At 39.3% G+C, this 13,146-nt stretch overlaps 1 protein-coding gene across 12 annotated transcripts in view; it reads left to right on the top strand.

Moving 5' to 3' along the window:
* Positions 1–13,146, top strand: part of NEK11 (NIMA related kinase 11) — a 282,586-nt gene that overhangs the window by 90,260 nt on the left and 179,180 nt on the right. For all 12 annotated transcript variants that reach the window (XM_070466776.1, XM_070466770.1, XM_070466765.1 and 9 more), the window contains exon 6: positions 406–532. In XM_070466776.1, coding sequence (XP_070322877.1) covers positions 406–532 — 127 coding nt within the window. The remainder of the gene's footprint in view (positions 1–405; positions 533–13,146) is intronic.

Below are 13,146 nucleotides of genomic sequence, written 5' to 3'. Positions count from 1 at the left end.
TTTTTATTTAAAATTTCTTCTTTGTTGTAAATTAAGAACAGATTCCCCCCTCACTCAGATAAAATTGCAAATCATATATTCAGTGCTTCCAGAATCGTTCTGTTTGTTGTTAATCAGGCTTGAAATATCTTTTTGTTTCAAGTTGTTGGTTTTCCCTAATACCAGGAAAAAAAGCAGTTTTAGCTTACATAATTCACTTTCCTATCATCAAACTTCTTTTTATAATGCTTTTATTTTTAAAGCTTTTCACCAATATTACATAATTTAAAATGTATAACTTTTTCTTCAACATGGTATGAATGATTGTGTATTAAAATTGTCAAATTAGGCACTCTGTTGTTAATTTCCAGTATAGTACTGGTTTTCATGTTTTAAGTATTCATAGAAGTTAATTATTATTTCAAGGGGATTTTGGAGTTTCTCGACTCCTAATGGGATCCTGTGATCTAGCCACCACTTTAACTGGAACTCCCCATTATATGAGCCCGGAGGCTCTGAAACACCAAGGCTACGACACAAAGTCGGATATCTGGTGAGTGGGCATGGGCCAGTCCAGGCACCTTATTCATTTTGCTACCTTGAGATACGGTGCATTTTATTTTTAGGCTCATTTACTTACTGCATTCACTCATTTATCCTTTTTAATGTTAGCTATTCTGTCAGTAGTGTAGAGAAGATCTTTTAGGTTGGAAATGTGATACATTCATTAAATTGATTTAAAAAATTCCCTTTATTCATAGATTAACTGGTTGATTTAGGTTTTTTCTTGTTGAGCCACAAGGGAAAGTTCCTAATGTATCATAAACATTAAATTTTGATACATTTCTGGTAGCCTATTACATAAAGTATTTGTAATTCTAATCACTCTGCTTTATTTTTTTTTTTTTTTAAGGTTAACTTCCACCTCTGTGGGGAATATATAGCTTTCTTTTATTTTTTGTCTTCTTATTGCTTTTAAGAATTTTTACTAAAGGTATTAGCTTTAAGGATACTTAAATTTTAAAAATTCTGGGTTTTCAGTGATAGCTACATCTGAGATTTCTCAGCTTCTTTGAGCTCTGTTCCAAAAGAATTTCTTCTTCCTCATCATGGAACCAGTTTAAATCTCAGTACTAGAAACCAAATGGAAAATTGTATTCTGTTGTTAACAATAGAGCCTATTTGGGAAAATTTCCTTTCCTTTAAAGAGGAATCTTACATAATTTTCAACTTGTTAAGGGTTGAAAGGACAATTTAGCTGAGAGCTTGTTAATCAAGTAAATAATTATTGTATGCAAATCAACTAAAGTAGTTCAGAGCTATCAGCAGTGTTAAAGATTGTGCCTGCTTCATTCTTCTAAAGAAGATAAAGTAGGGAAAAGTAAGCACAATAGGGATTACGTGTTGGGATTTTCATGAGGGTTATTACTCCTCTTTTGTTCTTATCTCTCCCAAATGGGAGAGAACATTGTTACAGTTAGATCTACCTAGGGTAGATCCCCATCCATCCTGCCCTTTTAGTCACTTTTGAGATTATACATTTCTAGATTCTTCAGAGCTGTTTTTTTTTTTTTTTTCATCATTAACTGTTTTCTGCCCTGGTGGTCTTTCCCAATTCACCTATTATCTTTCCTCAATCACCGCCTTCCCCGATTCCCTCCAAAAACCAAAACCAGACAAAACCCACAAAGATATGTTATGAATGAATTTTTAAACATTTTGCTTTATTGAACATCTCTTTGCCCATGACTGTTTAATAGCCCTTAGGGTGTAAAATCAAAGGTTAATGGGATTCCTGCTCCTCAGGAGAAAATTTCTTGCTCTTTTTGGTGTACTTTTCTCCAGTTAAAGAAAAATCAATCTTGAGCTTTGGAATGAATTCAAGATACATATCTAAATCTCTCTTCACATTTATTATTATGGTCGGTTAAAAATAGACAAATATAAAATTTCTTCATGATTATAGTTACATGGTATCTCAGGAAGATATTACATCATGTCATTTGAATGAAGAATAGATTGGTTTTATGAAGCTCATTATTTAAGTCTTTATAATTACATATAGCAGGAAAACTGTATGTAATTTTTGACTCCTTTTGACAAGAATCTATATTTGCTTGCCAAATCAGATGGATGTCACCTAGAAAACCGAGTCTATGGAACCCACTTTTGTTTCAGTTGTGTCTGCACTCAACTTTAAAAAAAAAAAAAAACTGTTCCTCATGTTGTATAAAGAACCATAGGAATAACAGACAGTATTGCTATAATATCTTCGGCTTACAAAAATGATATCTGACTCAGGCAAAACTTTAAAAAGCCAACAGCTCCCAAATATAGAAATGTAGGAGAAGGTCAACTCTCCTTGCAAAGATTACTAACTACTCAGCAAATTCTAGCTAAGGATTCATCATCATCCTGACCTCAAATAACCACCATATTATGAATTATTAATTACCTTGGTTGTATCTGAATCAAATGGGCTTATCTAGTAATGAAATGTCTATTGCTAAACCTAAAGTGTAAAGAATAACAGAGAATTATGAATTATAGTGAAGGATATAAAGTGTGATGAGTAATCTTTGGGAGACACTCCTAGAAAATTTAGATTGAATAAGGTTGAGAATTTTTCCACTGAATCTCAGTTTGTAGCATCTGTTTACTGTGGGATATTTTCTTAGGATTGGAAACACTTATGAATAATTGACAGGTGTTTAGAGTCAATGCTAATGACTGTACATATTTATTTATAATGCTTAAAGAATTGTTATTAATATAATGCTATTATTTTCATTTGTTAATGTTTGCCCATATGTAACATTATCTTTCTTCTGCAATCTGCCTAAACCTTTTGGGATTCATTTATTTATAGCCATCAAGTACAGGAAGTCTCTTTCTTAAAAGTGAGTCAGGTTATAAAAGATTATGAACAGTTATTTAGAAAGTTAGGATAATTAGGTTCACTGAGGGCAATACTTTGAACATGACTGATTTGTATAAGCTATTGCTGAATATTTTTCCCCCACAGGAAAAATATATATGAGTTGGGTTCCTAGACTAGCTCTTTAAATTGGTTTAAACTATGGATAGTGGTTGGAGAAGGAAATGGCAACCCATTCCAGTGCTCTTGCCGGGGAAACTCCATGGATAGAGGAGCCTTGTAAGCTACAGTCCGTGGGGTCGCAAAGAGTCAGACAAGACTGAGCGACTTCACCTCACTTCACTTCACTTCATGGATAGTGGTAGCAGTTTAGTTGCTAAATTGTGTCCAACTCTTGCAACCCCCATGGACTATAGCCCATTAGCCTCCTCTCTCCATGGGATTTTCCAGGCAAGAATACTGGAATGGGCTGACATTTCCTTTTCCAGGGGATCTTCCTGACCCAGGATTGAACCCACATCTCCTATGTTGCAGGCAGATTCTTTACTGCTGAGTCACCAGGGAAACCATTAGAATGTGTTGTTTTTGTAGGAGAAACAATTGAAGGACAATGATCAAACTATTGGAATAAGGGTTATATAGTTAAGCAGAAAGGAAACAAACTATCCATTGTTAGCCTCATTTGTCATGTTGTGAGTGGTCAACCAGATAGCCATACATTCTTTGGGTAATTTAATTGGAGGTTATGATTGTAGGGATGTAAGTGTGTCAGAGCATAATGGGGTACTCTCAAAGTTTTGTTCAGGGGTCTGATCTGATAGTTGGCTGGGTGGAGGACACTGGAGGAGTCTAGTTTACACTCAACATTAGAGTCAGGCTGTAGTGATCTCGGACAGAAATAGGCAAGGCTTAGCTTAGCTTCAGATGGAAGATGATAGAGAGGAACCAACATCTGTCTGCCCAGTCAAGACTAAGTATCTTCCCAGAAGAGCATTCCTATAGTGACCAGGGGAAGTGGGGAGGGAGGGTTTAGGAAAGGGAGCAAAAGACAAGCCTGATAGCACATTCTGTAGCTGGTGTGGGCCTCCAAGTGGCTGGCAGCCAGCAGCACCATCAACTGCCTCTCTGGGAGGAAGCTCTGGGGCAGAGAGCCCATTTTGCTCACCTGTTATGGTCTTGTCACTTCTTGTTTGGGTTCAGAGCAGGTTGTTGGGCAGCTTTACCTTCTTGGGGAATGTTCCTTCTTGGGGAGTGAGCACACCATGTGGTTTACTCAGCAGAAGCTGAGTAGGGGAACACTTCAGTTAGAGGCAGTAAATTTGAGTATTAATATGTTTTTTCAATGATGAGCATGCAATAACTGATACAAATTGTGCAGATAATGTCAGTCTAGCCTGGTGGATTTTTTAAAGAGCTTAATACCATAGCAACAAAAGAACCAGGAATAGCTACCCTCTGTAGAGTGCTTTCTCTGTGATTGACATTTAATGTGCTAAGTGCTTCACGTACTACCTATCTAGGTGTATTTGTTCCTACAAAAAAAAAAAAAAATCACACTGTATAATTTTATAACCTGCTTTTTCTCACTCAGCAAATTGTTGCTCTGTATCAACAAAATATATCTATGTATCATCTAGATGTTTGCATATTAGTCTATCCCTGAATATAATAGTTTTTTCAATCAAGGCCTTAATGATTTCTCTGAAGATGTTTTCTTTTTCTTTCTGCATTTTTACCCTGATGAATCTCAATGTGGCTTTGCATTTATCCTACCTGGGGTTAGTTAGGATTCTTGGACATGTAAATGAACTTATTTCAGATTGGATGCATGCATATGTATGGCTGAGTCCCTTAGCTGTTCACCTGAAACTGTCAGTGATCAATGCAAAGAAATAGAGGAAAACAACAGAATGGGAAAGACTAGAGATCTCTTCAAGAAAATTAGAGATACCAAGGGAATATTTCATGCAAAGATGGGCTCAATAAAGGACAGATATGGTAGGGACCTAACGGAAGCAGAAGATACTAAGAAGAGGTGGCAAGAATACACAGAACTGTACAAAAAAGATCTTCATGCCCCAGATAATTGCAATGGTGTGATCACTCACCTAGAGCCAGACATCCTGGAATATGAAGTCAAATGGGCCTTAGGAAGCATCACTATGAACAAAGCTAGTGGAGGTGATGGAATTCCAGTTGAGCTATTTCGAATCCTGAAAGATGACGCTGTGAAAGTGCTGCACTCAATATGCCAACAAATTTGGAAAACTCAGCAGTGGCCACAGGACTGGAAAAGGTCAGTATTCATTCCAGTCCCAAAGAAAGGCAATGCCAAAGAATGCTTAAACTACCACGCAATTGCACTCATCTCACACACTAGTAAAGTAATGCTTAAAATTCTCCAAGCCAGGCTTCAGCAATATGTGAACTGTGTACTTCCAGATGTTCAAGCTGGATTTAGAAAAGGCAGAGGAACCAGAGATCAAATTGCCAACATCCGCTGGATCATCGAAAAAGCAAGAGAATTCCAGAAAAATATCTATTTCTGCTTTATTGACTATGCCAAAGCCTTTGACTGTGTGGATCACAATAAACTGTGGAAAATTCTGAAAGAGATGTGAATACCAGACCACCTGACCTGCCTCTTGAGAAGCCTGTATTCAGGTCAGGAAGCAACAGTTAGAACTGGACATGGAACAACAGACTGGTTCCAAATAGGAAAAGGAGTATGTCAAGGCTGTATATTGTCACCCTGCTTATTTAACTTATATGCAGAGTACATCATGAGAAACGCTGGGCTGGAGGAAGCACAAGCTGGAATCAAGACTGCTGGGAGAAATATCAATAACCTCAGATATGCAGATGACACCACCCTTATGGCAGAAAGTGAAGAAGAACTGAAGAGCCTCTTGATGAAAGTGAAAGAAGAGAGTGAAAAAGTTGGCTTAAAGCTCAACATTCAGAGATCTAAGATCATGGCATCTGGTCCCATCACTTCATGGCAAATAGATGGGGAAACAGTGGAAACCGTGAAAGACTTTATTTTTCTGGGCTCCAAAATCACTGCAGATGGTGATTGCAGCCATGAAATTAAAAGACACTTGCTCCTTGGAAGAAGACCTGTGACTAAGCTAGACAGGATATTAAAAAGTGGAGAAATTACTTTGCCGACAAAGGTCCGTCTAGTCAAAGCTAAGGTTTTTCCAGTAGTCTTATACGCATCTGATAGTTGGACCGTAAAGAAAGCTGAGTGCCGAACAACTGATGCTTTTAAACTGTGGTGTTGGATAAGACTCTTGAGAGTCCCTTGGACTGCAAGGAGGCCCAACCAGTCAATCCTAAAGGAAATCAGTCCTCAATATTCATTGGAAGGACTGATGCTGAAGCTGAAACTCCAATACTTTGGCCACCTGATGCAAAGAGCCAACTTATTAGAAAAGTCCCTGATGCTGGGAAAGATTGAAGGCAGGAGGAGAAGGGGACGACAGAGGATGAGATGGTTGGATGGCATCACTGACTCAATGGACCTGAGTTAGAGCAAGCTTTGAGAGTTGGTGATGGACAAGGAAGCCTGGCGTGCTGTGGTGCATGGAGTTGGCAAGAGTCGGTCATGACTGAGTGAGTGAACTAACTGAACTGATAATCTCCATTTAATATGACATTTTATCATAATTTATTCCTTTAAATACTGTTTTCTTTAATTCGTTGAACGTATTTGAAATGGCTACTTGGAAATCCTTGTGTGTTAAGTCTGACATCTGGGCTCTGTTGGGTAGTTCATCTTGCCTGCTGTTTTCCTCCTGTATGGATCATTCTTTTCTATTTCTTTGCATGTTTCATAACTGGTGAAAGCTGGGCATTTTCATTTTTTAAATTTATTTTTATTCATGATCAACTGGGATTTATTCTAGGTTTGCAAGAATAGTTCAATAACCACATATCAGTCAATGAGAAACACTGCATTTCCAAACTAAGGATAAAAATCATATGATCATCTCAATAGATGCAGGAAAATGCACTTGACAAAATTCAACATTCATTTCTGATAAAACCACTCAACACAATGAGTATAGTGGGACCATACTTCAACATAATAAAGGGCTATATGACAGGTCCACAGCTAACATCATGTTCATACACAATCGTGGAAAGCTGAAAGATTTTCCTTTACGATCAGGAACAAGACAGTGATGCCCACACTTTTATTAACCAAGGAGTGAAAGACCTGTACACTGAGAACTATGATGTTAATGAAAGAAGTTGAAGAGAAACAAATAGAAAGATATTTTGTGCTCATGGATTGGAAAAAAAATAATATTCTTAAAATGTCCATCCTACTCAAAGCAGTCTACAGATTCAGTGCGATTGCTATCAAAATTTTGATGGTATTTTTCATGTAATAGAACAAAAATTCTAAAATTTATTTTTTCTAGTGTTATCTTGGGGCTTCCCAGGTAATACAGTGGTAAAGAATCCACCTGCGGACACAGGAGATGCAAGAGACATGGGTTCAGTCCCTGGGTCAGGAAGATCCCCTGCAGAAAGAAATGGCAACCCACTCTAGTGTTCTTGCCTGAAACATTCCATGGACAGAGGAGCCTGGTGGGATACTGTCCATGGGGTTGCAAAGAGTCAGACATGACTGATCGCACACATACACACAGTGTTATCTTGTGTAATCATTATGCATTTATCAATACTAAGAAATTAACACTGATACATTACTATCAACTAAACTTCATTTGAACGTAAGTCACTTTTTTCACTGATGTCCCAAGATTCCACATTGCACTCAGTCATTTCCTGTTTATCAAACTTTTAAGTCCTTGTCGCTCCTGGTGGTTTTGAAGAATATTGGTCAGGTATTTTGTAAAAAGTTATTCAGTTTGGATTTGGTCAGTGTTTTCTCCTGATTCAACAGGGTTTGGGGAAAATTGGGGGACACACCAGTTTTTGTAAGGATACCATGAAAGTGATATGTCTGTCTCATCACAATTTATCAGGAGATGTATGATGTCAGCATGACTTGATACTGGTGACATCAGCTTTGGTCACTAGGTTAATTGACATCTGCCAGTTTTCTCCACCATGAAGTTATTGCTTTTCCATTTCTATTCTACTTTCTATACTCTATTTATTAGAAGAGAGTCACTAAGTCCAGCCCACACATAACAGGAGGGGAGTTAAGCTTCACCTCCTAGTGACACAAATAAAGAACTTTCAGACATATATTAGAATATGTATGACGCATACAGTAAGTTTTTGAGACATATCTATAAGGCATTGTCAAAGTCTAGCATATCCAAAAATTCTTACAAATGAACTCTTGAGACAACAGCAACAGTATAATGGCAGAGCTAAGGAGTTCCTACTTTTAAAATCAACAAGGGATATGGATAGGAAGTTGCCAGAAAAGGACTTTAAAACTCCACTTGGTGAAGAGAAGTTCAAGTTACTAGTAAACCAAAAAAGTGTGAATTAAACAATGAAATACAAGGATTTATGCCAGTCACTCTTAAGGACATGAGTTACAATGTGGATATGAAACTTCTGTTCTAGCTCAACTTCAAGAAGATTGTTGACACACAAGTTGGAATGGTTCTAATAGCCTACCCTGAAAAATGCTTCAGAATGACTGGAATTCATTTGTAAAAACAACAAGGGAAGTATCAGAGTTTTCCATTTAGATCAACAACTTTAAATTCTTAGCCTTAAAAATTCAGAGACATCAGTGGTTCCCCTTGCTTGTGGTTTCTTAATCCACTCAGCAACATGCACCTTAGCTTGTTTGAGCTGGCCGAGGACTACATGAGTGGAAGCTACAGGAAAATATAGTTATCCAAGGCACAATTTCTCCTGTCAGCAAGGCATGTAAGAATCACCAAACATATCTCTGCCCATTGCTATGTTATGGCGGATCTTGCCACCAAGAGTTTAAAGGGGATGGAAGTGGATACATAGGAAATTCTTCAGGAAAACTGGATGTTTTAGATAATATGTTGTAGCAACTCTTCTCACTCCCCCTTCTCTGGGGCTTGTTATTTGCTTGTTTATTCACTAAGTGAATGAAGGGATTTATTGACTGTGATTATGGAAGAACTGATATTATGTAACTTCTGAGTTTGAGTCACAGAAGATGACACTACTTCTGTCTGATTCTCTTGAGATCCTTGCTCTTGGAATTCAGCTACTGTGCTGTGAGAAAGCCTGTGTATAGCACATTGGGAGTCTAATGTAAGGAATCAAAGCCTCTGGCCTTTAGCCCTGGCCGAGCTTCTAAATGATGGCCAACACCTATCAGCCAGTCATGTGAGTGATTTGGAAATGGATCTTCCAACCTCAACTCAGCTTGCCCATAAAATGCCGTGGAAAGAAGATTCAAACTGTCTTTGTCAATTTCTGAGAGAATAGATCCATGAGCAGAATTACTATTGTTGTTTGAAGTCACTAGGTTATGAGGTGCTTTATTATTTATTATTTTTAGTGGTGACTAGAATAGGCTTTGTCAGGAGGACAGTAAAGCAGAGTTGAGACTCAACTCCTGGTCAGGATCTCCATTATAACAAGCTGACACTATTCATTTTCTTTATTTAAGAAGTTTGAGAAATGACTTAAGAGAAGTGGCTTTTGCCAGCATGGCAGTCTGGTACTCTGCTTGCAGGTGCATTTGGTGGATGGAGCCCGAGAACCTGGGCCTCAGCTGAGAAACTTCATCGGCAGCTTCTTTTGTGCCCCAGACCCGCCCTCCATTCTTCCTGACCTCTCTTCTCCTGCTCCTCCCAGCCTTGGACCACCTTCTCACTCCAGCACCATCTGGCCATCCCTCCCACCATTCAGTGGTGTGCAGGAGCCAGCTCAGACCAACTCACAAGACTCCACTATCCACATCACTTCTCAACCTCACAGAAACCAATAAATGCTTCAAGTTAAGGCTTCCCTTTCTCTCCAGAAGCCAGTTTACCAGGATGTCCAGCTCCCTTAGCCTTACTCTCTCTTGCCCATGAGGTGTTCACAGAAAGAAAGAAAGATCAAGATAAACATGAAAGTTCTAGACTTTGTCTTCAAAAGATTGGCAGGCATAAATTGCCATATGCACAATGCTCTGATGTAAAAGGGGTGAGCCAGGGTGAGTGTGCAGAGCATCAGCTGCAGCCTCAGAGAGTGGATGATGCTGCTTAGGGTGGGAAGGATAGAGAAAAGTCTGACAAAATGTCTTTCAGGCAGAAAGATCCAGTGCCCATGACTGAAGGAGGGGGGTGTCCACTGGGGGAGGAGGGGTGGACATGCATGGAAGTAGGCTGCAGTGTTAATTTATTAGATGTAAAATTTTCAAAATCTAATTTTTCAACCTCTATTTTGGTGTTTTTTCATTTTCAAAATATACTGAGAATTTGAAAGTAGTTGCACGTAAACTGGGCCTACTCTGACTCCTGAAAGCCCCTGGGAGTACTATAAGGGCATGGACACGTAGTCCTTCCAAAGGGAAGCTCTGCTCAGTGTCCTTTGGCTAGCTGAGGACAGTGTGTGTATGTGTGTGTGTGTGTGAGGGGATGTGCAATAAATCCATGTAGCTAAGGAGCCAGTCAGGGTTCATGTGGTGAATGACCATAGGGAGGACCTTGGTCTTTACCTTCTGTGGGATGAGAAGCTGCTGAAGACTGTTACATGAGGGGATGGTGTAAAAGTTGGTTTTGCTGAAATAACAAAGAGCTCTAAAAATCTCAGAGGTACTTATAAAATGAATCTCTTCTTCACATTACATGAGAACTGCAGGTGACCTGAGCCTCTGCTCCAGGTTGCAAGCCTGCTCTGCTCCTGCTCCAGTGTCCCAGGTCCAGGACCCAGGCTGTGTCCTGGTCTGAAACGAGCCTGTCTAGTGCTTAGAGAAAGTGCAGGGCATGCGAGATCTTTCATTTCTGTGCATGGATTATTCTCTAGTTGAGGCAGGAGGGCTCAGTAGTTGTGGCACGAGGACTTAGTTGCAGTGTGACATGTGGGATTTGAGTTGCCTGACCAAGGATGGAACCTGAATCCCCCCTGCATTGCAAGGCAGATTCCTAACCACTGAACCACCAGGAAGTCCTAAGGCTAAGGCCATCTTAAAAGAGCCTCTGGAGACTATCAAAGATGATGAAAGCCGTTAGAACACAACCATTCACTCAAAGTGTAAAGTATCTTTTTTAAAAAAGAATTTTATTGGAGTGTGGTTGATTTACAATGTTATGTTAGTTTCTTGTGTACAGCAAAGTGAATCAGTTATTTTTGTCGTTGTTTTCAGTTGCTAAGTCATGTCTGATTCTTAGCAACCGCATGGACTGTAGCATGCCAGGCTCCCCTGTCCTTCACCAGCTCCCAGAATTTGCTCAGATTCATGTCCATTGAGTCAGTGATGCTATCTAACCATGTCATCCTCTGCCACCCCCTTCTCCTTTTGCCTTCAATCTTTCCAAGCATCAGGGTCTTTTCCAATGAGTCAGCTCTTCACATCAGGTGACCAAGGTATTAGAACTTCAGCGTCAGCATCAGTCCTTCCAGTGAATATTCAGGGTTGATTTCCTTTAGTATTGACTGGTTTGATCTCTTGCAGTCCAGGGGACACTCAAGAGTCTTTTCCAGCACCACAATTCAAAAGCATGAATTCTTTGACACTCAGCCTTCTCTATGGTCCAACTCTCACATCCATCCTTGACCACTGGAAAAACCATAGCTTTGACTATATAGATTTTTGTCAGCAAAGTGATGTTTCTGCTTTTTAATACACTGTCTAGGTTATACATATACATATACCTACTCTTTTTTAGATTCTTTTCCCATAAGGGTCATCACAGAGCATTGGGCAGAGCTTCCTGTGTTATACAGCAGGTTCTTATTATTATCTGTTTCATATATAGTAGTGTGTATATCCCAAATTTATCCCCAAATCCCAGTTTATCCCTCCTCCCCTTACCCACTGTAACTGCGTTTGTTTTCTACATCTGTAATTTTACTTCTGTCTTGTAAATAAGTCCATTTGTACCCTTCTTTAGATTCCTATATGTGAAGTCTCTTATGATGTCACATGAGCAATGCATGCTGCTGCCACAAGCAGCCTCTGTGCAGCGAGGGGCTGAGTAACAGTTGGTTGGAAAGATGCTTTCATCATTGTTGCCAACCCACCTCTCGACCCAGCTTTGAATGCTATTCATGTTTATTTCCCAGACTTTATGGTTTGTGTGGAGTCTATGACCATGACCCCAAGAATAGCTAAAGATCAGAAAGTCTTTCCCTTTTATTTCCCCTCCACCCCTGAGATCTTCCTGCTCCAGTCCCTATAGGCCTTACCGTGGGCTTTTCTTGCATTCACTCTGATTTTGGATTGGGCAGAACCCCTATGAGTTTTAACTGCTGTTCTTAGATTGGCCCCCTGTGCTTTCCAGTGAGTACCTGTTGACTGTGTTGAGGGTCTTCCATTGTTTTGTCTCTCAATTTCTTACTCTGTTGACTCAGCTTCTTCTCACACAGATGCTCACATTATACAGGTCACGTGGCAGTTGTGATTTGTCTCCATATACTTGCACCTTGAGGCTCAAGGAGACACTTTGTCACCTAACTTTGTTGAAAATGTTGGCCCTGGTTTTTAGTTTTGCTACCTAGCCGCTCTGTTTTACATGAGGATTCAAGGAAGATACAGAAACTATGCTTCCAATGTAACCACCATTTCTCCCCAAATACTCAGAACTAGCATTCTAACAAATTCCTTGGGAGAGTTATATGCATATTAAAGCTTGGGAAGAACCGCTACAGATTCTAGGATATGATTGGTCCTTAATAGATGGTAGTTATTAATATATACTTCTTAAAATTTGTTCAAGCAGCCCCAGAGTCATTCATCATATTGACTGAGTTTATGTTGATTTTCAACATTACTACACTAAAGACTTTTATTTAGGGTAACATTTTAAAGCAAAACCTGCTATACTTGTATTAAATTTCTGTTACTCTACTTATTCAGCTGCTTAAATTATATATACTTTTTTCCAGATGGATATGTTAGGGTAGTCCTTGCTTATACCCTATTGCTTATACCCTAAGCTTATACCTTGCTTAAACATATTATCTAGAAGATCAATAAAATTTCCATCACTAAAGTCATGCACCGCTGTGGGGTAAGCTCCTCTTTGCAGAATCAGGGCAAATTTCAAAGAGTAAAATTTAGTTATCTCAAGACAAGACTGCCGGGACCAGCCGACAATGAGAACAAGTCCCGACCGCAGCAGCATGGAAGCCTGAGAAAAGGAAGCTGAAAGTAA

The sequence above is a fragment of the Odocoileus virginianus genome, chromosome 4, assembly GCF_023699985.2.
Source record: "Odocoileus virginianus isolate 20LAN1187 ecotype Illinois chromosome 4, Ovbor_1.2, whole genome shotgun sequence".
NCBI classification, from domain to species: Eukaryota; Metazoa; Chordata; class Mammalia; order Artiodactyla; family Cervidae; genus Odocoileus; species Odocoileus virginianus.
This window is presented reverse-complemented; position numbering and strand designations above follow the sequence as displayed.